General features: G+C 46.9%; 2 protein-coding genes, 1 long non-coding RNA gene and 1 other non-coding gene across 4 annotated transcripts in view; 1 reads left to right on the forward strand and 3 right to left on the reverse strand.

Moving 5' to 3' along the window:
- The window catches only part of Ssu72 (SSU72 homolog, RNA polymerase II CTD phosphatase), a 38,912-nt gene extending 23,343 nt beyond the window's left edge, over positions 1–15,569 (reverse strand). The window contains exon 1 of the mRNA XM_008852601.3: positions 15,307–15,569. Coding sequence (XP_008850823.1) covers positions 15,307–15,386 — 80 coding nt within the window. The 5' untranslated portion in view covers positions 15,387–15,569. The remainder of the gene's footprint in view (positions 1–15,306) is intronic.
- LOC115067615 lies at positions 12,978–15,274 on the reverse strand. Its single transcript, XR_003847002.1, has 3 exons — positions 14,720–15,274; positions 13,840–14,048; positions 12,978–13,083 (listed from the first exon to the last, which is right to left on the reverse strand). It is a non-coding gene; the product is annotated as an uncharacterized LOC115067615 (long non-coding RNA).
- LOC115067622 lies at positions 13,832–13,939 on the forward strand. The gene has a single exon (XR_003847006.1). It is a non-coding gene; the product is annotated as a U6 spliceosomal RNA (small nuclear RNA).
- Positions 15,570–24,555: 8,986 nt separating the features above from the next.
- Positions 24,556–26,408, reverse strand: part of Fndc10 (fibronectin type III domain containing 10) — a 28,317-nt gene continuing 26,464 nt past the window's right edge. The window contains exon 2 of the mRNA XM_029555827.1: positions 24,556–26,401. Coding sequence (XP_029411687.1) covers positions 25,924–26,401 — 478 coding nt within the window. The 3' untranslated portion in view covers positions 24,556–25,923. The remainder of the gene's footprint in view (positions 26,402–26,408) is intronic.

The following is a 26,408-nucleotide window of genomic DNA, read 5'->3' on the forward strand; positions in this document are numbered from 1 at the left end:
ATTTTATGTCTTATAGGGTTTATACTGAGTACAATATTGTATAACTTCCGATCTTCAAATGTAAACCTAAAAATTTATAGCCAATTTTGAAGATGTACCCTAGCTCAGAAAAATGTTATTGAATAGGTTAATCCTGTTGTAATGAAATGCTTCTTTTAATTAAAATAAAAAAAAAAGTGGCTGGGCATGGAGGTGCATGCCTTTAATCCCAGCACTTGGGAGGAAGAGACAGGTGGATCTCTGAGAGTTCAAGGCTAGTCTGGTGTACAAAGCAAGTTTCAGACCAGCTGGGGCTATAGGGAAACCCTGTCTCAAAAATATTGAAAAAAAAAAAGCTTTGGGGTAGGCTGGGGTTGGGAGTGGTAGCACATGCCTTTAGTTCTAGAGGCAGCAGCCTGTGAGATCTAGGAGATCAAGGCCAGCCTGGTCTACAAAGTAAGATCCAAGCCAGCTGGGGCTACAAGGAGACCCCATCTCAAAAAAAATCAAACAAAAAACCCCTAACAAACAACCATGTTTCGGGGCCAGCAAGATGGCGCCTTACTGTGTAAGATTCATTTCAATCCCTGGGACCACATGGTGAAGAGAGAACTGACTCCTTCAAGTTGTCCTCTAACCTCCAATGCACACAGACCCTCCGCCCATGTATTTTAACACATGCCTTAAAAATGTCCCCCTTTTTTTTTTTTTTTTGGCCTTTTTGAGATAGGGTCTCCCTGTAGCCCCAGCTGTCCTGGAACTATGTAGACCAGGCTGGCCTTGAACTCACAGAGATACGTCTGCCTCTGCCTCTGCCTCCTGAGTGCTGGGATTAAAGGCGTGTGCCACCACGCCTGGTTTAAAAATGTCTTTTTTAAAAAAATATTTTATTTTTATTTCATGTACATGAGTGTATTGCCTGCATGTGAGTACGCCCGTGTTGTGCAATGCCTTGGAGGTCCAAAGAGGGCTTCGGATTCCCCTGGAACTGGAGTTAAGGACAGTTTGTAGCCACCATGTGGGTACTGGGAGGAGGAAAAAAAAAAAGTCCTTTTCTGAGCTGAGTATAGTGGCACACACCTTTAATCCCAGCATTCAGGAGGCAGAGGCAGGCAGATATCCCTGAGATCAAGGCCAGCCTGGTCTACATAGTGAGTTCCAGGCTAGTTGTAGATACAGGGAAACTGTTTCAAAAAACCAAAAATAAAAATTATTGTGTACACACATGTTCATGTGGGCTTGTGCACATGTGTATTGAGGCTACAACACTAAGTATTGCCCTCCACTCTCCACCTTGCACCTATCGCATATATTTTCGGTGGGGGGGGTGTCTCTCATTGAATCTAGAGCTCATCAACTTTGTTGGACTGGCTGGCCAATGCAATGAGCTGCAGGGATCTACCTGTCCCTACTAGATAGCTTCATCTGTCAACTTGACAGACCTAGGTAGGAGGAGCCTCAACTGGAAAATTTCCAATATTGGACTGGCCTGTGGCCATGTCTGTGGGGTATTTTCTTGAATGCTGAATGATACAGGAGGACCCAGCCCACTGTGGATGGTGCCATTCCTGGGGCAGGTGGTTCTGTATTGTATAAGAAAGCAGGCTGAGCAGGGGCTAGAGGAGCAAGCCAGTAAGCAGTGTTCCTCCATGGACTGTGCTTCAGCTCCTGCCTCCAGGTTCCTGCCCTGAGTTCTTGCCTTTGGCTCCCTGATGAACAGTGAACTGGGAGATATGAGCCTTTTAAATAAACCCTTTCGCCCCCAAGTTGGTATTGGTCAGAGTATTTTGTCACAGCAAATAAACTAGAACACCAATGCAATGAGCTGTATGGATCTACCTGTCCCTACCCAACCCCCAGGGCTACGGTTTTACAGGCACATACACACAGAGACACACACACACAGACACACAAAACGTCTGGCTTTTAGGAGGATGTGGAAATCTGAACTCAGTCCTCATGCTTGCTGGACAAGGACTTTACTGACTGAGCGATCTCCCCGCTTTTTACTATTTTATGTGTATGACTGTATTGTTTGCATGTGTGCAATGCCTACAGGGGCAGAAGATGGCGTCAGATTTCCCTGGAACTGAAGTTATGGACAGCTCTTAGCTGCCATGTGGGTGCTGGAAACCAAACTCAAGTCCTCTGCAAGAATTGCCAGTATTCTTAACTGCTGAGCCATCTCATCAGGCCTATAACCAAACTTTAAAATGATTTTTTAGAATTCTGTAACAAAATACATAAAAGCTAAGTAAATCCAATCAGAAGAGAACCTGACACCACATGGATACATGTGAACACTGTAGGTGTTTAAAGCTGTTACTCTAAACTCAAAAGGCTGGCTATGAAATTTAGAACACTGCAGTCATCCGACCAACTTCCTAGCAATCCAGATTCAGGCACACAGGAGGTTCTGTGGGGACAAACAGCCACAACAGCTACAGTGACCTTCATGGAACATAGCAGGTTGCAGATTCTGATAAACCAGGGAAAATGCTCAAAAGCTGTGCCCCAACCTAATTATGTCCCTGTGAGCTGAGCAGTCCTGCAAGCTACATCTGCACCAAGAGAAGGAAGAGCTCCTCCAAACAGACATTCACGTGCGTAATCAGTGGACTTCACACTCCACTGTCATCATCACTAAGTCTGTCTCAACAGGTACATGCACAGTAAGTTAATTCAGGACAGAACCTGGGTCCTTTTATTGATTGATGGATTGAATGATTGAGACAGGGTCTCCCCACAGCCACAGCTGGCCTGGAACTCACTACAGACCAGGCTGGCCTTGATCTCACAGATCCTCCTGCCTCTGCCTCCTGAGTGCTGGGATTAAAGATGTGTGCCACCAGGTCTGGCCAGAGATTGGGTTCTTTTAAACTTAACAATTCTTATGTTTTAAAGTATGTAAGACTTCTTATTCCAGTTTTATACTTATAAAGCACAAAACTTCTATCTCTGAAGGAACTCCAACTAAGGGCTCAGGGGGCATTCCAGTTTTCATCAGTAACTGAACACTCCCCCAGGCCAGCATTGTATCAAAAAGTTTTGATTTTCAAAAAGCACCATTGTGTAAAGCTTTTTTGTATGTGTTGCTGTTGTTCTGAGACAGATCTCATCATATAGCTCAAGCTAAACTGGAATTCACTATGTATACTTAGCTGGCCTTGAAGTTGTGCTATCAGATCCAGCTGCTGCCGTTTTTTTTTTTTTCTTTTTTTTTCCCCCCCTTTTAAGACAGGGTCTCACGATGCAGTCCTAGCTCTGCCTGGCTGGAGCTCCCCATGTAAACCTATATAACAAAGACTCACCTGCCTCTGCCTTGCCTCCCAGACTGCTGGGACTAAAGGTGTGTACCACCATGCCTGGCTTTTGCTTGTTTTTTTTTTTTTTTATTGCACTCAGGATATTTGGAAGTCCTAAAACATTTCTAACTATCTCAGCTGGGAAGGGTGCTACTGCAAAGGCCATGAATGCTGCTCACCATCAACATCCTGGCATGTACAGATCATCTGCCTACCACACTCATCCAACCCCAATGTCAAAAAGACCCACCACAAAAGTAGCAGGACTAAAAATTCCACAGAAGGAGCGATGACATGAACAGAAGTCACTGACAAAGAAATGAGCCTTACATAAAATGATACTCCATCTCACTTGTGAGAGAAGCTATTGCTTCTCACCCACAAACCCACCCACAAACCTATTACACCAGCACTTGAGTTGAGGCAGGAAGATCATGAATTTCAGGCTACACTGGGCTATAATATATAGCAAGACACTGGGTGGTGGTGGTGGTGGTAATGATGATGATGATGGAGGACGAAGAGGAGGAAAAGGAGAAAAGCAGAAATCTCAGAGGTCTGTTTCTGGGTAGTTGTTGCCTATTAGGTGTTGCAATGAGTTTTCCTCCCATGTCAGAGAGCATAGGATCTCTGTGAGATTGAGGCTAGCCTGGTCTATGTAGCAAATTCCAAGCCAGCTGGGGCTACAGGGAGACTTCGTCTCAACAAAACAACAAAAATAGTTCACATTTAAGTTCAACACCTCAGCTGAGGGCACTAAGGTTGATAAAAGCTGAATCAGTTCTTGTAACTTGAGATGCCCTGAGCTATACAACCAGGTTTCTGGAATTATTAAAAACCCTCAGTCCACATATTCCTGAGATACAAAAATAAATCTAAGGATGCTAAAATTCCAGTGTTGAATCATAACTACAGTTCCCAATAAAAAGTGAGCTGGAAAGCCACAAAGTCAGGCTGTTGGTTGGGACTGGAAAGACGACACAGGACAGGTGACAGGACACTTAACAAACATGTCCTCCTGAGAAGGGCCAAGCAGTGGGTGCCCCTTAACCTAAATCTGAAACAATTTCCTCAGGAACTGGGATAATGTACAATCAAAGAAGCATTTTTCAGGGAAATGTGAACAAGAACGGAGTGTGGTAGCACATACCTGTCATCTCAGCTACTCATGAGGCTGAAGCAGAAAGACTCCAAGCTCAAAACCAGCCTGGGCAGTTAAACAAGAACCTATCTCAACAGAAAAGGGGTCAGAGATGGCAGAGCACTTACCTAGCTTATACAAGGCCTCTGTGTAATTGACAGTACTACAACCCCCCCCCCCTTTCTGTTCCCTCTCCCTCTCAAAGACAAAGCCATCAAGACAAGAGCCAATGGAAAGATCACTGGTGGGCACCCAGCACCTGCCTGATACCTGTAAAGGGCAGAGGTCAGCACTAAAGAAACTGAGGTGAAGCCAAGGAACACAGTAAGGTGCCTGGAATCCCAGCACCTGAGGTTGAGGCAGAAAGCCTGTCCCAAGTTTGAGGCCAGCTTGGGCTACAAGTGTGAGATCTTACCGCAACCAAAAAAATTTAAAAAACCATAGACACAAACAAAGGTGGCTGAGTAGAGAGCCTCCTGGGACTCCCTGACCCTGAGATGTAGAGTACTGGTAATTTACGTCAAAGCTGCATTCCAACCTCAGGGATCAGAAAATGTAAAAAATAAAGAATAAAAATGCATTATCAAGAAAATGAGGTGAATATTACTGAAACCACTGGGCCCACAGGAGTAACCCTGCTCCTTGGTGGTAAACTGTGTCAACCCTCCATCTCCTTTTTATTGTTTTTGGTCTTTTTGAGACAGGGTCTCCCTGTAGCCTGAGCTGTCCTGGCACTATGTAGACCAGGCTGGCCTTGAACGCACAGAGATCCGCCTGCCTCTGCCTCCCAAGTGCTGGGACTACAGGCATGCAAAACCACGCACAGCTCCCCCATCTCCTTTTTAAGTTGAGTATGTGGTATGAGACAAGAGCAGGCCCTGTGAATCATGGACACAAGGGGTCCAAAAGCACTCACTGCTTCCCTGTTGTGAACTCACTCCTGAACACCAGTAACCACATCTCACCAATCACTCTACCTATGTTGGGGCAGGTTTACCATGAGGGTGCCCATGGTCCAGAGAAGCACCATCAGGTTAGGTCATTTCCTTGTCACATCCTTCCATGGCCTAGTCCTTTGTTTTGTATGGTTCGTATACGCATTTCAGAACCTGCCATTGGTATGCTCTGCATGAGTGCTAGGGTTAGGGCTCACAGTACAAAGTCCTGCCTCTTCAAGTCAATGTTTAAAATACACAGATATGAATGTTAAATAGCATCTACATTACAAAAACCACACAAACTCATAAAAAGATCAAACTAGGGAAATGACTGGAGTTAAGGTCTAGCAAGAAGCTAGTGGTGCCTAAGCAGAAGGGAAGGGGGTCTGAGAAGAGCAAGGCCTTGGAGGGTCCCACATGTGAGACACTGCACAGGGAATAGGCATTATGACAGGAACTGAGAAGCACAAGGACTAGAAAATAGTGTCCACAGTGAGTTCAACGTCTGAAGTGACCAGGAAGAAACTTTGCCGCCAGCTGAATAAAGCTTTTCAGTGTGGGTCTGAAGAACTGCAGCTCTGCTCCAAATCCTGGCATGTTCTTCACAGGCTGCGAAGTGAAAGATCTTGTTTTACAACCAAAGCCACTTGTGAACTTGTGACTAAATAATGAGTGAACTAGGTATTCAAGAAGGCACTTTTTTTTGAGTCAGACCAAGAAATAACTGACATCACTTTTCCCAAAAGATTCTTCAACTGCCTCAGATCCAATATAAAGGAATTTTAAGCATCATTTTATTTTATTTATTATTTTTATTTTATATGTATGCATGTATTGCATGCATGTATGTAAGTGCACCCATGTCATGCAATGCCCATGGAGGACAGAAGACGTTGGATCCCCTGGAACTGGAATTACAGACAGTTGTTAGCTGCCATGTGGGTGCTGGGATTTGAACCTGGGTCTTCTGCCAGAACAGTCAGTGTTCTTAACTGCTGAGCCATCTCTCCAGCCCTTAAGCATCATTTTAACAACAGAAAAAGCAAAAAAGCCTACATATATGGGTTCATTTCTTTTTGGACATTCCTTTGAAGTACTAAAAGTAAAGTACAGGGGCTGGAGAGATGGCCCAGTGGTTGAGAGATGGCTCAGTGGTTAAAAGCACTGACTGTTCCTGCAGAGGACCTGGGTTCTGTTCCTAGCACCCACATGGCCGTTAACAACTACCCAGAACTCCAGTTCCAGGGGAATCTGACATCTCTTCTGACCTCCAAGGGCACTGCACAACACGGGTGTACTTACATACATACATGCAGGCAATATACACATACACATACAATTAAAAAAAAAAATGGAAATCGGGCATGGTGACGCACACCTTTAATCCTGCACTCGGAGGCAGAGGTAGGTGGATCTCTGTGAGTTCGAGGCCAGCCTGGTCTACATAGCAAGTTCCAGACCAGCTGGGGCTACAAGGTGACCCTGTCTCAAAAAGATCAAAATAAATAAATAAATAAATAAATAGATAGATAGATAAATAATAAATAAAAGTGAAGTATAAAGCCAGGCACTGTGCCATAGGCCTGAAGTCTCAGCTACTCAGGAGGCTGAGTCAGAACTGACTGTATCCAGAATTTTGAGACCAGTCTCCAACACTCAACATCTCAAAATAATGTGAGGTAGGAGACACAGAGGCATGTTAAGTACACGCCACACACTCATAGAATACAAGCAGATCCCCAAAAGCAATTGAGAGGAAAGGGTAGAACTGACCAGCACTTCAGGGTGATCGCACCAGGCTCCAGCATGTAAGGCTGGTACAGTCTCCACATGAAACAGTCCCCATTTTAAGCTGCTTATACTCCTCCAATTACAACACCCCAAAACAACCTGACCTCACAGTCACCTGACTCATCTTGAGAAGGTGTGTGTGGGGGGGGCTAGCTCAGCAGTTAAGAGTACTGGATACTCTTGCAGAGGACCCAGGTTTGGTTCCCAGCACCCACGTGGCGGCTAAAAATTGTCCCATCACTCCAGTTCCATGGGATCTGATGCCCTCTTTTGGCCTCCATGGGCATCGCATGCACAAGTATTCTTACATGTAGGCAAAACTTATATACATAAAATAAAAATAGCCAGGCCTGGTGGCGCATGCCTTTAATCCCAGCACTCAGGAGGCAGAGGCAGGCAGATCTCTGTGAGTTCAAGGCCAGCCTGGTCTACATAGTGAGTTCCAGGACAGCTGGGGCTACAGGGAGACCCTATCTCAAAAAGACCAAAAAAAAAAAAACCACCAAAAAATAAAAAACAAATAATACATAAGATTAAAAGTGGGGCTGAAGAGATGGCTCAGCAGTTACGAACGCTGGTTGTTCTTGCAGAAGACTCGGGTTCGAATCCTAGCACCCACATGGCAGCTAACAACTGTCTGTAATTAACTCCAGTCCCAGGGAATCCCACAGCCTCTTCTGACTTCAGAGGGCATTGCACAACGTGGGTGCACTTACCTACATGCAGGCAATACACGCACACACACAAAGTAAAAATAATAAAATTTTTTAAAAAAGATTAAAAGTGAGAATGCTGAGGGTATGATTACAGGTGCCAGCTCCCCATATGGCCAGTCATCCCATTAGGAAATTAAATGTCTGGGGGCCTGCTGATCTCCCTTCCTCCAACTTTCTGAACTACTACTTCTAAGTACCCAATTTAAAAATAAATTGAAATGCAGTTTTTTTCCCAAAAAAGCTCTTCCCAAGTGGGAAAAAGGCTAATTAGCAACAGAAGCTTTGCTTTCTCTGAAGCTTCTGATGGGTACAACAGCCCATCTTGTATGGTGACAATCTGCTTTTTACATAAAAGCAGTGAATGCTATAAAAATACTCCTGACAAGGCGGCCGGGCGTGGTGGCGCATGCCTTTTATCCCAGCTTATCCCATCCCCTTGTAAGAGGTTTTGGGTAATGTGACATAAGACCAGGGAGGAACTCCTGGCACCCCAAGTGGCCTGTGTTCAAACCTTGTGTCAGGTACTACCAGTCACTTGATGGCATAACTCTGGTGGCTGAGGCTTGGTCTCATTTGGAGTCCCTCTGTCCCAGAGTGGCCCAGGACAAGTGTTCACTATGACACTGGCATCTCAGTCTCTCACAAATCAAGGACCTGTGGATGACTCTATTTCTCCCACTCCCTGGGATTCTCAGGCTCCTGTGTTCTTCCATCCTATGTTTTGACTGTACTCATCAATCATGATCAGTCTTCTGGGCTCACACCCTGGCATTGCTCTCTTCGCCTTTATTAGGTATGGTATCTTAAGTTTGTGAAGACAGGGGCCAGGAGACAGCTCACTAGGAAAGTGTCTGCCTGCAAATGAAGACATGAGTTCAGACCCCCAGGCCCCACATGAAAGCTGGGCATAGTGGCACACACCTGTGATCCTGGCACTGGGAAGGTGGAGACAAGAGCACTTGGCATACTGGTCAGTCAGTCTAGCCAATCAGTGAGCTCCAGATTCAGTGATGGACACAGTCTCAAAAAATAAGGTGGAACACAATAGTGGAAAGCACCTCTGTCCTCCATATACCCCTACACGCACATGTGCCTACACACACCACAAAGACACACTCACCCACACACAGAGTTGTAAAGATTAACTTGAATGGCTTTGAGAAAGTTCCTGACAGAGGCACTCACCAGACCAACACTCCTGAGCCTGTTTCTCCCACCCTAGGCCTTAGCCATACAGAGTCTGGGCTACTTCCCAAGTACACATTGCTTGGCTATCTCGGAAAGCTGACAGTTCAGTAATCCATTCAAATTTCTCTTTTTTGGACAGGGTCTCATATAGCCCAGGCTGGTCTTAATTTTCAGCTCTCTGGAGTCAACAACGACAATGAACTTCTGATTCTAATGCCTCCACATCCCAAGTGCTGGGATTATAGGCATACACCACTGCACATACAGTTATTTTTAATGGGGTGCTAAGGATTAAACCTAGGACATCATGCATGGTAAACAAGCATTCTGAGCTTTAGCCCTAGCCCCCCTCCACCTTTTTCTTTTCTTGAGGTGCTAGGGATTGACCCTATAGCCTTGAGCATGCTACTGGAGTACTTACCTCTGAGTTACATCCTTAGGCCATTTTGAGTTTCTATAATTGAAAATACAGCTTCCAGGGCTGAGAGTGTAGTCTAGGGTAGTTGGGACTATAGGTGCAAACTACAAGCCTAACTAATAAAAGATTTTAAATTGCCTGGCGTGGTGGTGCACACCATTAGTTCTAGCACTCATGAGGCAGAGGCAGGCAGATCTCTGCGTTCGAGGCCAGCCTGGTTTCCACAGTGAATCCAGGCCAGCTGTGGCTACAGGGAGATCCTTTCTAAAAAAGACCCCCTCCCCCCCAAAAAGATGAAATCTTTCTTCCCCAAAAAACATTAAAAAAATTTTTTTTTTTAAAGGACAAAAGGGGACTGGAAAGATGCTCAGTGATTAAGAGCGTTGGCCGCTCTTGGGAAGAACCCAAGTTCAGTTCCCAGCACCCACATGGCGGCTAATATCTGTAATTCCAGTTTCAGGGGATCTGATACTCTATTCTGGCCTCCACAGGCACTGCATGCACATGGTGTACTTATATACAAAAGCAGGCAAAACACTACACATCCAATTTAAAAAAAAAAAAGGCAAAAAGGCCGGGCAGCAGTCCAGTTTCCTAAGCCTGCTGCCCTCTAGAGGCAAACCCAATAAACTGCCTTTTCTATTTTTTGTTGTTTTTGTTTTTAGCTGTAATTTTAATTATCTGATATAGATGTCTACAGAGTTCAAAAATCTAAAAACGCAAAAGGCAGTAAAGTAAAATTTACCCATTAGAGGCCCAATTTGGCACCTGAGGCAAGCAGTTATCAGTTTTCCATAAATCCTTCTAAATAGATTTTTTTGCATATGCAAGCAAAATGAACATTTTTTTCCTTTTCTAAAGCGTGAAATTTGAGTTTGTTGAAAAGACACGCAGAGTATATGATATAAAAATGAAAGGTAGAGCTATTCGCACTAAGTGCCCAGCAGAGACCTAATTATTCATAGCATGCATGTTCCGTATGCAATTAGTATAGGATCCAAAATGTAGTGTACTATTCCCTTTGTCTCATGTCTTCTTTTTACTTAACAATATATTGATACATCTCGGAAAGATAGATACATCCTGACTAATCCATCCAGGAAACAACTGGGTTGTTTCCACTGTTTGATTATTATGAATAGAGGTACAATGAATATTCTTATTCATATGACAGCTTACACATATGGGAAACTAGAATTACTAGGTAATTTATAAATATTGCCAAACTATCCAGCACAGAGGCAGAACCACTTTATAGTCCCACTAGCAAGGCTTCCCAAGCCGTCGCCATCAAAGGCTGCCATCTCCACACTGCAGGGGCCGCTCTGAGTCTACTCTCCTTTGTCAAAGCTTCCTAGGGCTTATGATTTGATTTTAGCTGTTTTGGGTTGTTAAATTTTGAAGCTGGCTATTTTACAAAAAAAAGAGGTTTGTTTCGGCTTCTATTTTCAGCGGCTGCAAAGTCCAAGCTGACACTATGTACCTGGAAAGGCTTCCTGTAGTGTCTGAGCATGGTGGCTGGCATCATGTGGTGGGAGCATGCGCAGTGTGCAGAAGAGATTGTAGAAGGAGAGCGGAAACAGGAGAGCCCAGACCTTTTCTGTTTTGTTTTTTTGAGACAGTCTCACTATGCAGCCTTGGCTGGCCTTGAACTCACAGAGATATGCCTGATATTAAGGGCATGTGCTACCACGCCCAGCTCTGTTTTGGTGAAACAAAGGGAGGAGGGGGAAGGAAAGAAAGCAAACTAGGCAGCTAATAGTTTAAATACAAACTTTTCAGGAATGCACCCTGGAAAAATGTGTAAGAATGTAAAACATGCCTACTATTTGGCACAGCAATCTCACCTCTAGGAATTTACACCAGAAGAGTAACCAAAACCTGTGCAAAGATATTTACATGACACAAGAATGTTGGCACTGAAGAAAAAAATCATCCAGTGTCCACGTATGGGAGACTGAGAAAATGCATAGTTGTACAGAATCCCTTTGGATTACTAACAGTTTTGTAACCACCCTCGTTATTCAATATGAATTAATGTATTTCAATTCAATGTATGAAAATGAAAAAGAGGGGACTGGAGAGGTGGCTCAGCAGTTAAGAGCACTGGCTGCTCTTGAAGAGGACCCAGGTTTGATTCCCAGCACCCATACAGTAGCTAACTGTCCGTGACTCCAGTTCCAGGGGAGCCAACGCCCTCTTCTGACCTCTACAGACATTGCATGACATGGGTGCACTTACACACATGCAGGCAATACACTTATACACATAAAATAAAAATAACAAATTTTAATCTCTGTGAGTTCAAGGCCAGCCTGGTCTACATAGTGAGTTCCAGGCCAGCAGGGGCTACTGGGAGACCCTGTCTCAAAAAGACCAAAATAATAATATTTTTTTTAAATAAATGGAAAAAAAAAGAGCACAGCATGGTGGCTTACACTTGCAATCTGAGAAAGGAGGCTGGGGCAGGAGGACTGTCAAAACTTCAAGGCCACCCTAGCTATAGTGTGAGATGAGACCCTGTCTTAAAAAAAAGGGGGGTGCCCTGAGGGATGGCTTGGTTAGTAAAGCACTTGCCATGTAAACATGAGGACCTAAGTTTGGTTTCTAGCACTCATGAGAGAGCCCTGTCACAAAGGAGATACAGTACTCCTAAGGGTGACAACCAAAGTTGTCCTCCAACCGCTACAGGCACGGATATATACAAGCATTGGAGAAAAAAAAAAAAACAGAAAGAATGAAAAAAATGGGGCTGGAACGATGGCTCAGTGGTTAAGTGCTTTTACTGCTCCTGAAGAGAAACCCAGGTTCAGTGCCTAGCACCCACATGAAGTTCACAACCATCTGTTTAATTCCAGTTCCAGAGGATCCATTGCCCTCTTATGGCATCTATGGGTACCAGACACACATCCAGTACACATTACATACATGCAAGAAAACACTCATACACAGAAAAATATTTTTAAATTAAAAAACAATTTAAACATTCTTTGTAGGGCTCTACCCTACTTTGTCACAGAGTAGAAGAGCTTTTAGAATCATGATCAGCAAGTCTTGTTATGAAGTAAAGACATTAATCTTTGCTTTCTTTGGGAAAATTTTTCCAGGGGTATGAACTTTGCATTCTTTTGCTTAAATGTAATACTTCTAGTGCCACACTTAACAGATTAATGAAGACCCAACACAATATAATTCTACCATGTGAATAAAAACTACCTTCAGGGGCTAGAGAGATGACTCAACAGTTAAAGTGAGTTCTTAACTTGCAGAACAGGAGTTCAGGTCACAGGACCCACATGGGGTAGCTCAAAATCACCTGTAACTCCAGCTCCAGGAGATCTAGCACCCTCTTTTGGTCTCCTGGGGTACCAGCACTCACATGCACATACCAGACAGAAACTTTGTTTTTTTAATCCTTTTAAAAAACAAAAAAACCCACAACACTCAGGAGGAAGAGGCAGGCTGATCTCTGCGACTTCAAGGTCAGCCTGGTCTACATAGTGAGTTCCAGGTCAGCCTAGGATACAGGGAGACCCTGTCTCAAAAAGCTTAAAAACAAAAACAAAAAACCTTCACATTGATTTGTTAAATTCAAGCATGCCACCATCTGCAAAAAAAGAAAACAAAACACTGAGTGAATAGTTTGGTCTGTGTGGCAAGCAGAATAACTGAATTTAGAATTAACAGATGGTAGCCAACTAGCACTTCTGCCTGCTGGGAAAACAAGAGGGAGTACCTAGTGTGGTGGTAAGCACCCATTAGAAATCTCAGCAATGAGGGGCTGGACAGATGGCTCAGCGGTTAAGAGCACTAACTGCTCTTGCAGAGGAACAGGGTTCGATTCCCAGCACCCACATGGTGGCTACGAACAGTCCTTAACTCCAGTTCCCAGGGGAATCTGAAGCGGCATTGCACTCACATACATGCAGGCAATACCCTCATACACACAAAATAAAAATAGTAAAATATTTTTTAAAAAACGAAATCTCAGCAATGAAAACGCAGTAGAGTGAGTTTAAAGCCAGCCTGGGCTACACAGGGAAACCTGTCTCAAAAAAACAAAACAAAGCACCACTGAGGTGAATGATATGTCTCATTTCCCAAGGAAGTCAGTTAAAGGTGCACTATAATAGGATTGTTGGGGCTGGAGAGAGGGCTACAGCAGTTAAGAGCACTGACTGCTCTAGCAGACCTGGTTTGGATTCCCAGCACCCACATGGAGGCTAACAACCAAGGTTAACTCCAGTCCCAGGGGATCCAACAGCCTCTTCTGACCTCCTAGGGCATTGCACGCATACACATACAGTTAAAAATAAATAAATAAATAAAGAAAGAAAGAAAGAAAGAAAGAAATAGTGCTCACTTCGGCAGCACATGTACTAAAACTGGAACGACACAGAGACGATTAGCATGGCCCCTGAGCAAGGATGACACGCAAATTCGTGAAGCCATTGCATATTTTTTACTGCTAGCTCAGTGTGACCTCGGAACTCAGGAGCAGGGTTGTGCCTTCTTTTAGTTCTCCACAGCACCAGGCCCCATGCCTCATACATCAGGCATCCAGACCAGTTTCTGGAAGCAAAGACTAAATTAATGAATGTCTTCCACATATATCATAGTTTATATATGTAGCTTACTCAAGCTAGTGTGTTTCTGATTTCTGTATAGCTCTTTATACAGTAAACTTTGATAGTTTAACATTGTTAATAAACAACCTTCACATTCAGAACATAAAATTAAGATGCATACTATATTCAAAGTTGTCAGCTTAACATACAATGAAACTGAATAAAATGTATGTTTTCAAGTAATACATAAATGCTACCAGAAACGAATAGTGTAGACTTGGTATTTTTCAGTTTTTGCATTTGAATTGGTGATGGTATATTAAACATCCGTTATATAAAAATAAATAAAAAATTAAAGTTCACTAGTTAACTTCGGGAGAAAAAGACGTTTCTATTGTACTATCAAAGATGAAATTTATAGCCGGGCGTGGTGGCACACGCCTTTAATCCCAGTGCTTGGGAGGCAGAGGCAGGAGGACCTCTGTGGGTTCGAGGCCAGTCTGGTCTACATAGCGAGTTCCAGGTCAGCTGGGGCTACAGGGAGACCGTCTCAAAAAAGACCAAAAAAAAAAAAAAAAAAAAAAAAAAAGATAAAATTTATACATTTTAACTGTAATGCAAGGAGTGAGTTTCTCATTTTGAGGAGAAAAATACTACCAGGGAGGAATGACTTACTGTACATAGCTGTGTCCCAAAGAAATGTGAACCAATCGAATCGAGTGTTCCAGAAATTACCCACTGGAAGTCTTGGGTAGGGGGTGTGGCTTGTACAAGAGACTTGCCAACAGAGTCAGCAAACACAATCCTGACGTCAACAAGTCGGGTCACTGCTGTTACTTCCAGACTCGTTCCATCTTGATAGGACGTGGTGAGAGCCTTCCAGTGAATGTGGCATGACGTCACACACGGGAAAGACAACCTCCGATCACGGCTCCCACCCTGGCCCATGACACTGACCAGAACCTAGAGGCCGCCAGCTCAGACTAAGCATAAGGGCAGACCGCGAATAGCACCCCGCCTCCTGGATCTACTGAGGTTCCTGGGACCACGAGCGTCTCGGTTCCGAAACCGATCTCGCCGTGACACTGTCCCCACTTGAGGGCGCCGCACGCTCGGATCCCCAGCCACGGGGTCCAAGAGCACGTGACCGGGCGTGGCCCCACTCACCGCCCAGCCAGAGCAGGGTGGGAGTCTGGAGTGGAACCTGGGGGCGGGAAGCAGGGAGGGCGGGGGCGCGCGGGCCGGGGCGCAGCTCCCACTACCTGAGGATGTTGTGCGCTTCCATGCTCCGATTCTGGTTACTCGAGCACACCACCGCCACCCGCAACGGCGACGACGGCATGGTGCCGGCCGCACTACCGCCGCACTGGCTCCCGACCTACCACCCGGAAGCGAGCTTCCGCGAGAGCAAGATGGCGATGACCGGAAATGGGCGACGCGGAAGTGGCGGCGACGTAACTCGTGGGGACGCGGGCGCTGCCTCACGCTGCCCGTGGTCCGACCGGCCGGCACAGTGCAGTTGGCGCAGGCGGGCGAGCGGCGGCCCGACGCGGCATCTGCTGAGAACACCACCCTACGGGCGTCCCGAGCAGCCGCTGGGCCGCCTGTCTGCGTCTGACGTCACGTCATCCGCGCCACGACAGCGTCTGAGACGTCATAACGTCCCGTGGCCGTCGCTTGGAATGACGCTCTAAGCGCTGCGGTGTGTGGGAAAAGTGCGTGGCGAAGGTCCGCTGAGACTTAAAAAAAAATTTTTTTTTTATATTTTATTGTTTGTATTTTGTGTGTATGAGTGTTTTTATCTGCTTGTGTGTAAGTGCACCGGTGTCGCGCAGTGTCCGTGAAGGACAGAAGAGTGTGTTGGATCCCCTGGAACCGGAGTTACAGTTAGCTACCGTGTGGGTACTGGGAACCGAACCCCGGTCCTCTACAACAGCAGCCAGGGCTCTTAACCGCTGAGCCATCTCTTCATCCTCCCCTGAGATTTTTTTTTTTTTTTTTTTTTTTATCGGTTCCCTGAAGTAGGTGCGGATACGCTGCTCTCTCCGGTTACCTCCTCTTCCTACTTGGTCTTGCCTCCCTAGTAAGAGCGCCAGTCCCCAGACGCACCTGTGATCCTGTTCGCCTCCCATCTTGCTAACGAACCCTCCATCTCAGACCTTTAAAATGTAAAGTGAGTTAAAACTATAGATGAGGGGCAGGCATTACACTACACGTGGTGCATGCAGGCAAAACACTCATAGGAATAAAATAAAAATAAGACTTTAAAAATAGGTGAGAAAGCTGGCTCCTCTTGACCAACTAATCGGGAGACTGAGGCAGGAGGATCGCTTCCTTGGTTACCTAGTGAGAACCCCATCTCAAAAAAAGTCGAAATAAGGACTGGAGAGATGACTCAGCAGTTAAGAGTACTGACTGCTCTTTTCAGAGGACCCGGGTTCGATTCCCAGCACCCACATGGCGGCTACGAACCGTCCTTAACTTCAGTTCTAGGGGAATCCGAAGCCCTCTTCTGACCTCCGGAGCATTGCATAACACTGGTGCACTCACATACATGCAGACAATACACTCATACACATAAAATAAAAATAATAAAACTTAAAAAAAAAAAAGGTAGAAATAAGGCCAGGACCTTTTTACTACTAAGCTTGCCAGATTTTCTGAGTTCTAAGTCAAAAAGCGTAAGTTTTTTTGTTTTTTTTTGGTTTTTTTTTCCTCTTTTCGTCTTTTCTTGGTACTGGCCAAAATTTAAGCATGTCTGCTATGATACTCTGGACATTCTCACCCCTTTTCTACAGCTGATTGCAGACCTCCTTTTGGCCCTAACCAAAAAGGCATGACTTCATCTCTGCTCCCCGAAGCTCCCAAGGTTTACAGCTTGCCTGCCCTATTGTTTTTTACTCTTGAACACTAATAAAGTAATCAAGAAGGGAAGAAGAAAGGAAAGGGTGGGGGCTGTGGGAAGTGAATTGAATGGGTTGTTTGGAGATTTCTGAGACCTCGCTTGAGGTTTAGGGTGTAAGAAAATAGTCAGATGCATGGCACACACCTTTAATCCCAGTACTCGGGGAGGTAGAGGCAGGCACATCTGTCTGGGTTTGAGGCCAATCTGGACTGCATAACATATTCCGTGCCAGCCAGGGCTACACAATGAGACTGTCTTTGTTTAAAAATGTCAGAAAAGGGACTGGAAAGATGGCTCAGCGGTTAAGAACACTGACTGATCTTGCAGAAGACCCAGGTTCAAATCCCAGCACCCACATGGCAGCTAACAACTGTCCGTAACTCCAGTTCCAGAGGACCCGACAGCCTCTTCTGTCTGACCTCTGTGAGCATTGCACTACACGGGTGCACTTACCTATGTGCAGGTAATGCACGAATACACATAAAATTTTTTTTAAATGTCAGAGGAGCCAGGTGTGGTGGCCCACGCCTTTAATTCCAGCTCTGCTGAGGCAGAGGCAGGCAGTTCTCTGTGAGTTCCAGACCACCTGGGGCTACAGGGAGACCCTGTCTGGAGAAAAAAAAAAAGGCCTCACCGGTGATCTTCTCCAGAGAACCGGAATTCGATTCACAACATTCCTGTCAGGCAGCTCACAGCCACCTACAATTCCAGGGGATCCATTACCCTCTCCTGGACTCCACATGGCATTAATTCACGCACACATAAAATAAATCTTAAAAAGATATCATTTTCCGTATGACATGCATTTAGATCTCATCAAATAATCACCTTCCCAAGCTGGCACCTAGTACCTACTTGTCTAAGCATTCTTAGCCAATTCTAGGGTTGAAAAATTACAGGCTACGTGAAAAGGAGGAAATCTCCAGCCCCAGAATATACCTTAGCTAAGGCTTTTCATTCTGAACCAATAAGAAGGGGAATCTGGGGAGAGGACAGTACTAGGTACCTGTTAGATTGTACCTCCCTAAAGAACTCAGCCAACGAGGACTGAAGTGGGGAGGTGGAGAAATGGAATTAGAAATAGAAAACACTGGTTCTCAGCCAATCAGGCTTACCAACGAGTTTTGCCTTTTCTCTAGGCTGAAGCCAACTTTGCAAGGTCAAATTTCCTTCACTTTAACTACTCGGAGTCGCCAGTAGTCTTAGGAAGTAAGGATCATTGTTTCTCACGAGGGTCTTCGGGGATGCAGCTTGGAGAGGGCTGTGAATTGGTGTGATGCCAGGAATGGCAACCAACTGCCATGGGACAGTGTAAGATGTGGAAGAAGAACAGTGAATGCAGGCAGCCAGGGAGAACACTGAGCAGTGTGGATGGAAAGTGTGATTCGTTCTCCAAAAGAAACGAGATAGTTTATTTTATGAGCCACATATGAATGACCAGTCTGAGAGCACGGAGTCAGGTCGCTCTGACAGACACATTCCACTGTGAAAGGGTTGGCACGAACTTTTATAGCCCTATAACAAAGTCATAAATAAGTGCATTTACCAAATAAATTGTTGGGGACATCAGATAAAGTGGGTTAAAACAAAGCAGGAAAGTCAAGCCAGGCATGGTAGCACATGCTATTAATCCCAGCACTTGGGAGGCAGAGGTAGGCGGATCTCTGTGAGTTCAAAGCCAGCCTGGTCCACGTAGTGAGTTCCAGGACAGCTGGGGCTACAGGGAGACCCTGTCTCAAAAAGACAAAAAAAAATGAAAATCGATAGGTTTCAGGTTTTTTGTTTTTTTTTTTTCTCCCTGTAGTCCCAGCTATCCTGCAACTCACTATGTAGACCAGGCTGGCCTTAAACTCACAAAGATCCGCCTGTCTCTGCCTCCCAAGTGCTGGGATTAAAGACGTGCGCCACCACGCCTGGCTATATTTCCTTTTTAAAAAGGATTTTATTTATTTTTATTTTATGTGTATGAGTATATTGCCTGCATGTATGTGAGTGCACCCATGTCGTGCAATGTTGCGGAGGTCAGTAGGGGACTTTGGAGTCTCCTGGAATTGGAGTTAAGAACAGTTTGTACAGCCTTGTGGGTGCTGGGACTTGAACCCGGGTCCTCTGCAAAAGCAGTCAGTGCTCTTAACCCCTGAGCCATCTCTCCAGCCCCGTGATGAAGATATATTTTCATTTGCAGTCACAACAAATAACAGAGCTGTTTCCATATTGGACATGAAACCCCTCCATGGCTTCCCCAATGTGCTCAGAATACATTATCCTGAGTTCCAAGGCACCAATCTCTCCCATCTCAGATTTCTCTATTAGATATAGACCAGGCTGGCTTCAATCTCATAGACATCTGCTTGCCTCTGCCTCCCAAGTGCTGGGATTAAAGACATGCACCACCACATCTGGCTGTATAGTCTGCATTTTTTTTTTTAGAATTACATATAAACAGAATCATATGTCTGGTGTTTGGGAGGGAGGAGTTTGATTTCTGTCACTCAGCATAATTATTGGGGTTTATCTTTGAATATTTCCTTTTCTTAGACAGGGTCTCCTGTGTCCCAGACTAGCCTTGAATTTGATATATGGCTAAGAATGACTTTGAACTCCTGGTTCTCTCGCTTCCATCTCCTGAGTACTAGGACCACAAGATTGTGCCACTGTACCTAGCCCTTATTTCCAATCTTGCATTTTCAATAGCTGGCTCATCTTTATGGCCAAGTTGCTTTCCATTGTCTAGACATGCTATAATCCATTCATTCACTTGCAGATGAGCATTTGAGCTGTTTCCAGTTTGGGGCTATTACAGATATTTCTGTTGTGAGCATGTCTGTGGACTGTTGTGAAAACACAGACTTTCATTATTCATGAGTTAGTATGTAGGAGTAGAAAAGGGGTTTTTCGAATTTTTCAATATTTTATTTGCTATTTTTATTTTATGTGTGTGAGTGTATTGCCTGCATGTATGTAAGTACATCCATATTGTGCAATGCCCAAGGAAGTCAGAAGAGGGTGTCAGATCCCCTGGAACTCGAGTTACAGATGGTTGTCAGCTACCATGTGGGTGCTGGGAACTCGGAACCTGGATCTTCTGTAAGAGCAGCCAGTGGTGTTAGCCACAGAGCCATCTATCCAGTTCCTGTTTTGAGTTTTTGACAGGCCTTACTACTTAGCTCAGACTAGCTTCAAACTTGCAATCCTTCTGCCTCAGCCTGCTGAGTGCTAAGATTATAGGAAAATGCTGCCATGCCTGTCAAAAGATATAAATTTAAAACAAAATGTTTACACTAATTTTGTGTGTGTGTGTGTGTGTGTGTGTGTGTGTGTGTGTGTACTCACTCGTGGAAATCTAAGGACAACTTTTGGGACTCAGAGCTCTTCCTCCACCATGTGAATCCCAGGGATGGAAACTGTTCATTAGGCTTGGTGGCAAGTACCTTTACCTGCTGAGCTATCCCACCAGGCCATGTTTTGGTTTTTGAGATAGGGTCTCATGTGGCTAAGGCTGACCTTGAACTCCCTAGTCATCCTGCCTCACCTCCCAAATGATGGAATGACAGGTTTGCACCACTACACTTGGCTTAACATTTTTAGGAGGTACAGTTTATCAACTTGTTTATTTATTTATTTTATGAGTGTATTGCCTGAGTGTAGGTAGGTGCACCTACATCCTGTAATGCCCTAGGAAGTCAGAAAAGGGTGTCAGATCCCCTGGAACTGGAGTTTCCAATAGTTGTTGGCTACCATGTGGGTGCTGGGAATTGGGACCTCTGTGAGAGTAGCTGTGGGGACCTAAAGGCCCCACTTTGCATAGGTCCAAAAGGAAGTTACTGGGGGCGTGGCCTGGCTTGCTTTGAAAGTCTGAGGAATACTTCCGCACTGCTGAGGGGTGCATGATCAGCGCGTGACCATCCTTAAGATACACCCTGGGGGGGGGGGAGTTCCAGGTGCCTTTATAAGCCCTGGAACACTTGCAATAAATGAGTCTCTGCTTGACTAGATTCCCCATTGCGTCTGAGTGTCCCCGGTACTGGGGCGGCGTGGGCTGGCGAACGGCGTGCTTACTCATCCCCAATCATCACTGCCAGGGGGTCGCTGGTTCGAACCCCCAGCAAGCAGCCAGTGCTCTTAACTGCTGAGCTATCTCTCCAGTCCCTCAACTTGTTTTTTCTAGATCATGTTAATAGTATCCAAAAGGAAAAAGATGTTGAGTGGGACTAATGATAACTTGTCACTGTAGGGTAGACCAGTGAAGCTGAAGATACACCTAGAAACCGTGAAATAAGGCTGCAGATTCAGCTGTTGGTAGTACTTACGTAGCACACACAAAAACTTGGATTTGATCCCCCATACTGCATTAGGCCAAGCATTGTGGTGCGTGTCTGTAATCCCAGCACTGGGTGGGTCAAGGCAGGAGGAGCAGAAGTTCCAGCTCATCCTTGACTACATAGTGAGTTGAAGCCAGCCAAGGCTACATGAGACTGCCTTAAGAAAAAGGGGGGCTTCTGGAAAGATGGCTCAGTGGTTAAGAGTATTGGCTGCTCTTGCAGAGGGCCTGGATTCAGTTCCCAGCACCCATATGGTGGCTAACAGCCATCTGTAACTCCAGTTCGAAGGGATTCAACACTCTCTTCTGACCTCTGAGGGCATTTCGTACACATGGTGCACTTGCATACATGCATGCAAAACACTCATACACATTACATAAAAATAAGTAAAAGTAAAAAAGGGGGAAGAACAGGAGGAGCAGGAGGAGCAGGAGGAGGAGGAGGAGCAGGAGGAGGAGCAGGAGCAGGAGCAGAAGGAGGAGGAGCAGGGGAAAAAGGGGGAAGAACAGGAGGAGCAGGAGGAGCAGGAGGAGGAGCAGGAGCAGGAGCAGAAGGAGGAGGAGCAGGAGCAGGAGGAGCAGGAGGAGGAGGAGGAGGAGGAGGAGGAGGACCACCACCACCACCACCACCACCACCAGGAGTATAAGGACCAGGACTGCAAAATGAAGGCAGGCAAATACCTGTAATATGCACACTCAGGAGGCTGAGACTAGAGGATTGTGAGTTTGAAACCAACCTGAGCTATATAGCAGGATCAAAAGAATTAGAAGTGTTGTAACACACACCTTTAATCCTGAGAGCACTTGGGAGGCAGAGACAGGTGGATCTAAGAGTTCAAGGTCAGCCTGGTATACATAATGAATTCCAGGCTAGCCAGGGCTACACAGTGAGACCCTATCTCAAATAAATAGAAAAATTTAGTGCTTGGTGACTAGTAAGTGGACTTATTCTTCTCCATGGAGTTGGTCTGTAAGTTGGGTTATGCCCCCCACCCCCTAGTTTATATATATGAATGATGACTTTGAATTTATCCTCCTGCCTCCAAGTCATGAGTGTTAACCACAATGCCTGCCTTATGTGGTTCTGGGGATTTAGCCCAGGGACTTCTACTAATTAGGTAAGTGTGTACTTAGATACTTAACAACTGTGCTAGATTTGGGTTTTTTATTTTTTGAGATGAGGGTCACACTATGTAGCCCTGGCTGGCCTGGAACTCACTAAGGAACTCACAGAGATCCATCTCCCTCTGAGTTCTGAGATTAAAGGTGTGTGCCACCATGCACAGCTACAGTTGGGACTTTTACTTATTTCAATAATAAATGAGAAAACTAAGGCCCCAGAAGGTTGCATGACTTTCCACTCTTTTCCAGGACTGAACCCAGGGCTGTGTCTGTAAGTCAGTCATCCTGCCACTGAGCTGCACCTCAGTCCAGCTGTATGGTTCTTTTTCTTAATATTTATTATTTTTATTTTATGTGTATGAGTGTATTGCCTGCATGTATGTGAGTGCACCCGTCATACAGTGCTGCGGAGGTCTCCAGCACCTGTACGGTTCTTTTATAAGGCAGAAAGAACCAAAACTCCAGGTGGAAACAATATAAAACTTAAGAACTGGGGCTGGAGAGATGGCTCAGCGGTTAAGAGCACTGACTGCTCTTGCAGAGGACCCGGGTTCGATTCCCAGCACCCACATGGCGGCCATGAACCATCCTTAACTCCAGTTCCAGGGGAATCCGAAGCTCTCTTCTGACCTCCACAGCATTGCACGACACAGGTGCACTCACATACATGCAGGCGATACACTCACACACATAAAATAAAAATACTAAAGAAAATATTTAAAAATAAAGAACTTTATACATCAGGGAGAAAGATGAGGTCAGAGTAAGCTTTCAGAATATCACCTCCTGGGAAGAGGGAGGTGGTTACAAAAAGAGTAACCCATCTACCCTCCCATCTCCACCTTGACCTTATGAGCCTGCAATCAGAGGAGCAGTCAGAGATGGTCTCCATGATCCATGAGAGACGGAGACAGAAAGAGTTCATTCCAGGAAATGGTGGGTCTGGGGGCATTCTGGCTGAGCCTCAGGAGAGGGACTGTCAGCCTTCCATGTGGACCAGGCTGTCTGTGGGAGGCTGATGGCCCTAGAGGTGACCACCTGGGAAAGGAGTGGTTTGTAGGGATGACCATGAGCTCAGATGCAGGCACCCTTGGTCTGGACTCCTGATTCAGGCCAAGTCTTGTTCAATGTTCCCTGCAGTGGTAGGGATACTCCAGCTCCAGCTCTATAAATTCAGAGTTGGACTCTGGTCTCTGAGAAGTGCCTCAGAGATAACTAATAAGAGAAGCCTGTGGTTTTCTCTAGCAGGAACCCCCATCCATCTGAAGCTGAATCAAGTCCAGGACCTGGGGAAGTCTCATGGACCTTTAGCTGCAAAAGAGGCCATATTGGCCCAGCTCTGGAATCCAACTCTGCCTAAGGAACTAGAAGTTGAACACGGGGGCACTTCAGACAGCTTTGCCAGGACACCCATTCCTGCCCTTTACCGGCTAAAGACACTAGAACACACTTCATAATTAGCATAGTACCCCTAAGGAACTATGCATGGAAGGAGTTGGCTGGACCAGGAAACCCCTCCTGTTCCTGCCTTGGCTGTCTAGCCACTCCGCTGTTCCCCCACCCCTCTGATGAATCTAGGCCCATTAGTACACCCCCACTCCCTCTGGATGAGTCACTCCTCAGAGCTGGCTCACCCCTGCCTGGGTGCTTTTGCTTCCTTCAGCATCACAGGTGCTCTGGAGTATCCCAAGGACATTTCAGGTGGGGAGAATGAGTGGTGATTCAGTACACGTTCACACAGCTCCAGGTTCATTCTCATCCTCCCCTACCATCCAGCTCTAACACCCCATAGGAAGGCCCCATGCTGGGGAGGGGACCCCTCCTGGAGCTGCCTAAATGCTGCTTGTCACAGCTCAAGTGGGTAACCCTGAGCCAGGGCTATTTCTAACCGCAGCCAGTGCCGCCTCCCCACTCCTGCCCAACACAGCTGGCCCAAGAAGAGATGTGTTCCCAAGGTCTGAGGGTGGACAGACAAGGTATAGACATACTGCTTGTACTCCTGCCATAACTGCAAGGTCCATATGCCAGTGAACACTGGGGCTGACTCTGCCCTCCAACCCCACAGGACCAGTGCTTGAGGCCCTTGAAGGAACTGAGTCCACCTTGCCTTCCTTCAGCCCTACCCCTCCCTTCTACATCCCAAATAAACACGCAAGACAGTGGTTTTGGTCTGAGAGTGATGGACATTTAGACGTTGGCAACTGACCAGCGCCTCGCAGGGAGCGGGCAGAGCAAAGACAAAGAGGTAGGGCATGGGTGCTGCCAGCCGGGCCCAGGGTTGGTGTGGTTGCTGGGGTGAGACTGGAGGATTAGCCAGGGTCAAGTCCAGTGGTCAGAGCCTGGGCTCAAGGGCAGCTGGGCAATGCCTTCCTCCTCCCAGTGCCCAATACCACCAGGTGGCTGGGCAACCTCAGCCAGGTGCCTGGGTCTGCCAGAAGGTGGGCAGGGCCAGCCTCTGTCCACGTGGAAGGGTGGGCAGCATCATTGAGGTCAGATCTCAGGCTCTCCACTCTCTAGTGTGAGAAGGGCTGGGGCTAGAACAGCTGGTCACAATGTGGCCACTGAGGTCTCCTGGATTGGTTGAGGCTTGGTACCCAGACCACAGAGAAGGGTCTGGCTAGGCAAGGCGGGCAGCTCACCTTCTGCCTTCAGGATCCGATGCTGTCCTCCCAACCACCTGTCTGCTCCCATCCCCCAACACCCCTGCCCCAAGACCTGATCAAGGCAGTACAAGCAAAAGGAAAAGGTGACTCCCCAGCCTCCCCAGGTGGAGGACACTCACCCCTGGATGCAGCAGCTGGATGCTGGGGCCCAGACTGCTGAGCTACATCATGGCTCTCGGCTTCTCTGACACCCACATAGGAAGACACAACAGGGCCTGTGTACCCTTGCCCCAGGCTCCTGAAAAATCTCGAAGACTGTGTGTCCTCACTGGGACTCTGGCCTGAAGCATGCATAAGCCAGCTAGTCCCAGGGCCACAGACCCCTGTGGACAGCTGAGGGATAGTGGGTGGCTCCTGCAGTGGGCCAGAGATACTAAGGCACAAAGCTAACCTAAGCCCACTGGGGTAAGGTGGGATGGGAACAGGCTCCAGAGGCCACTCCCCACCAACCTGCAAAGCACAAAGTGACCAGGCAATGATCATGGCCAAACTTTGACAACCTGGCACAGGATGGAAGTTCAGGTTGAAGATCCTGGGTGCCAGTAGTGCTTGCTGGAAGAGACCGTATGTTCTGGCCGCCCCCAATAAAGGCCTTGGAGATGGGGGAGACCCCGGGACACGGCTAGCACCCCAGCCCGGCCCATGGGCCAGTCTAGAGCCTGAGTCTGGGAGGCAGACAGCACACTTGGGGCTGGCACGGTCGTGGAATGATGCCAAGGTCCCTGCGTGGGCTAGCCGGTCCCCTATTCGTCTCCATCAGGCCCTCCATGGAGATCCTAAAGAGGGTGAGGGAATGAGGCGAGGGCGAGCAGGCGGAGGGCCTGGGGTCTCAGCACACTCGAGCAGGTGGTGCCGGCTGCCTCGCGCTTCATGCCTGCCTGCGCTGGCTGGGCCGCCGGAAGGTCGGGTGCATGAGGTTTTCCGTGATGTAGGCCACCAGCAGGCAGATGACCACCAGCATGACGCAGATGGAGCCGCCCACCGCCGTCATGGCCACCACGATCTCCTGCATAGCTGCGGGCTCGGCGGTGAACTCCACGCACTCCGCTGCGGCGGGCTCGGCGCGTAGCGGCAGCGCCTGCAGGCACAAGCGGTAGCGCACGCTGTCGTGCACGTCGGGCAGCAGGTAGTCGCGGCAGGAGGCGCCCAGCAGCACGCGATCGCACGGGAAGCGCGTGTAGGTGCCACGCCACGAGCAGTTGAGCGCGAAGGCGCGCACGCGGCGCGCCTCGGCCGGGGCCAGGCGCCACTGCAGCAGCACGCTGCGGTTGCGCAGGACGTGGGCGCGCAGCGAGCCACCCGCCGAAACCAGCGTCATGCAGCCGGGCGCCTGGCAGCGGAGGCCGCGCGCGG

Source organism: Nannospalax galili, unplaced genomic scaffold, assembly GCF_000622305.1.
Source record: "Nannospalax galili isolate Female #2095 unplaced genomic scaffold, S.galili_v1.0 scaffold806, whole genome shotgun sequence".
Classification (NCBI taxonomy): Eukaryota; Metazoa; Chordata; class Mammalia; order Rodentia; family Spalacidae; genus Nannospalax; species Nannospalax galili.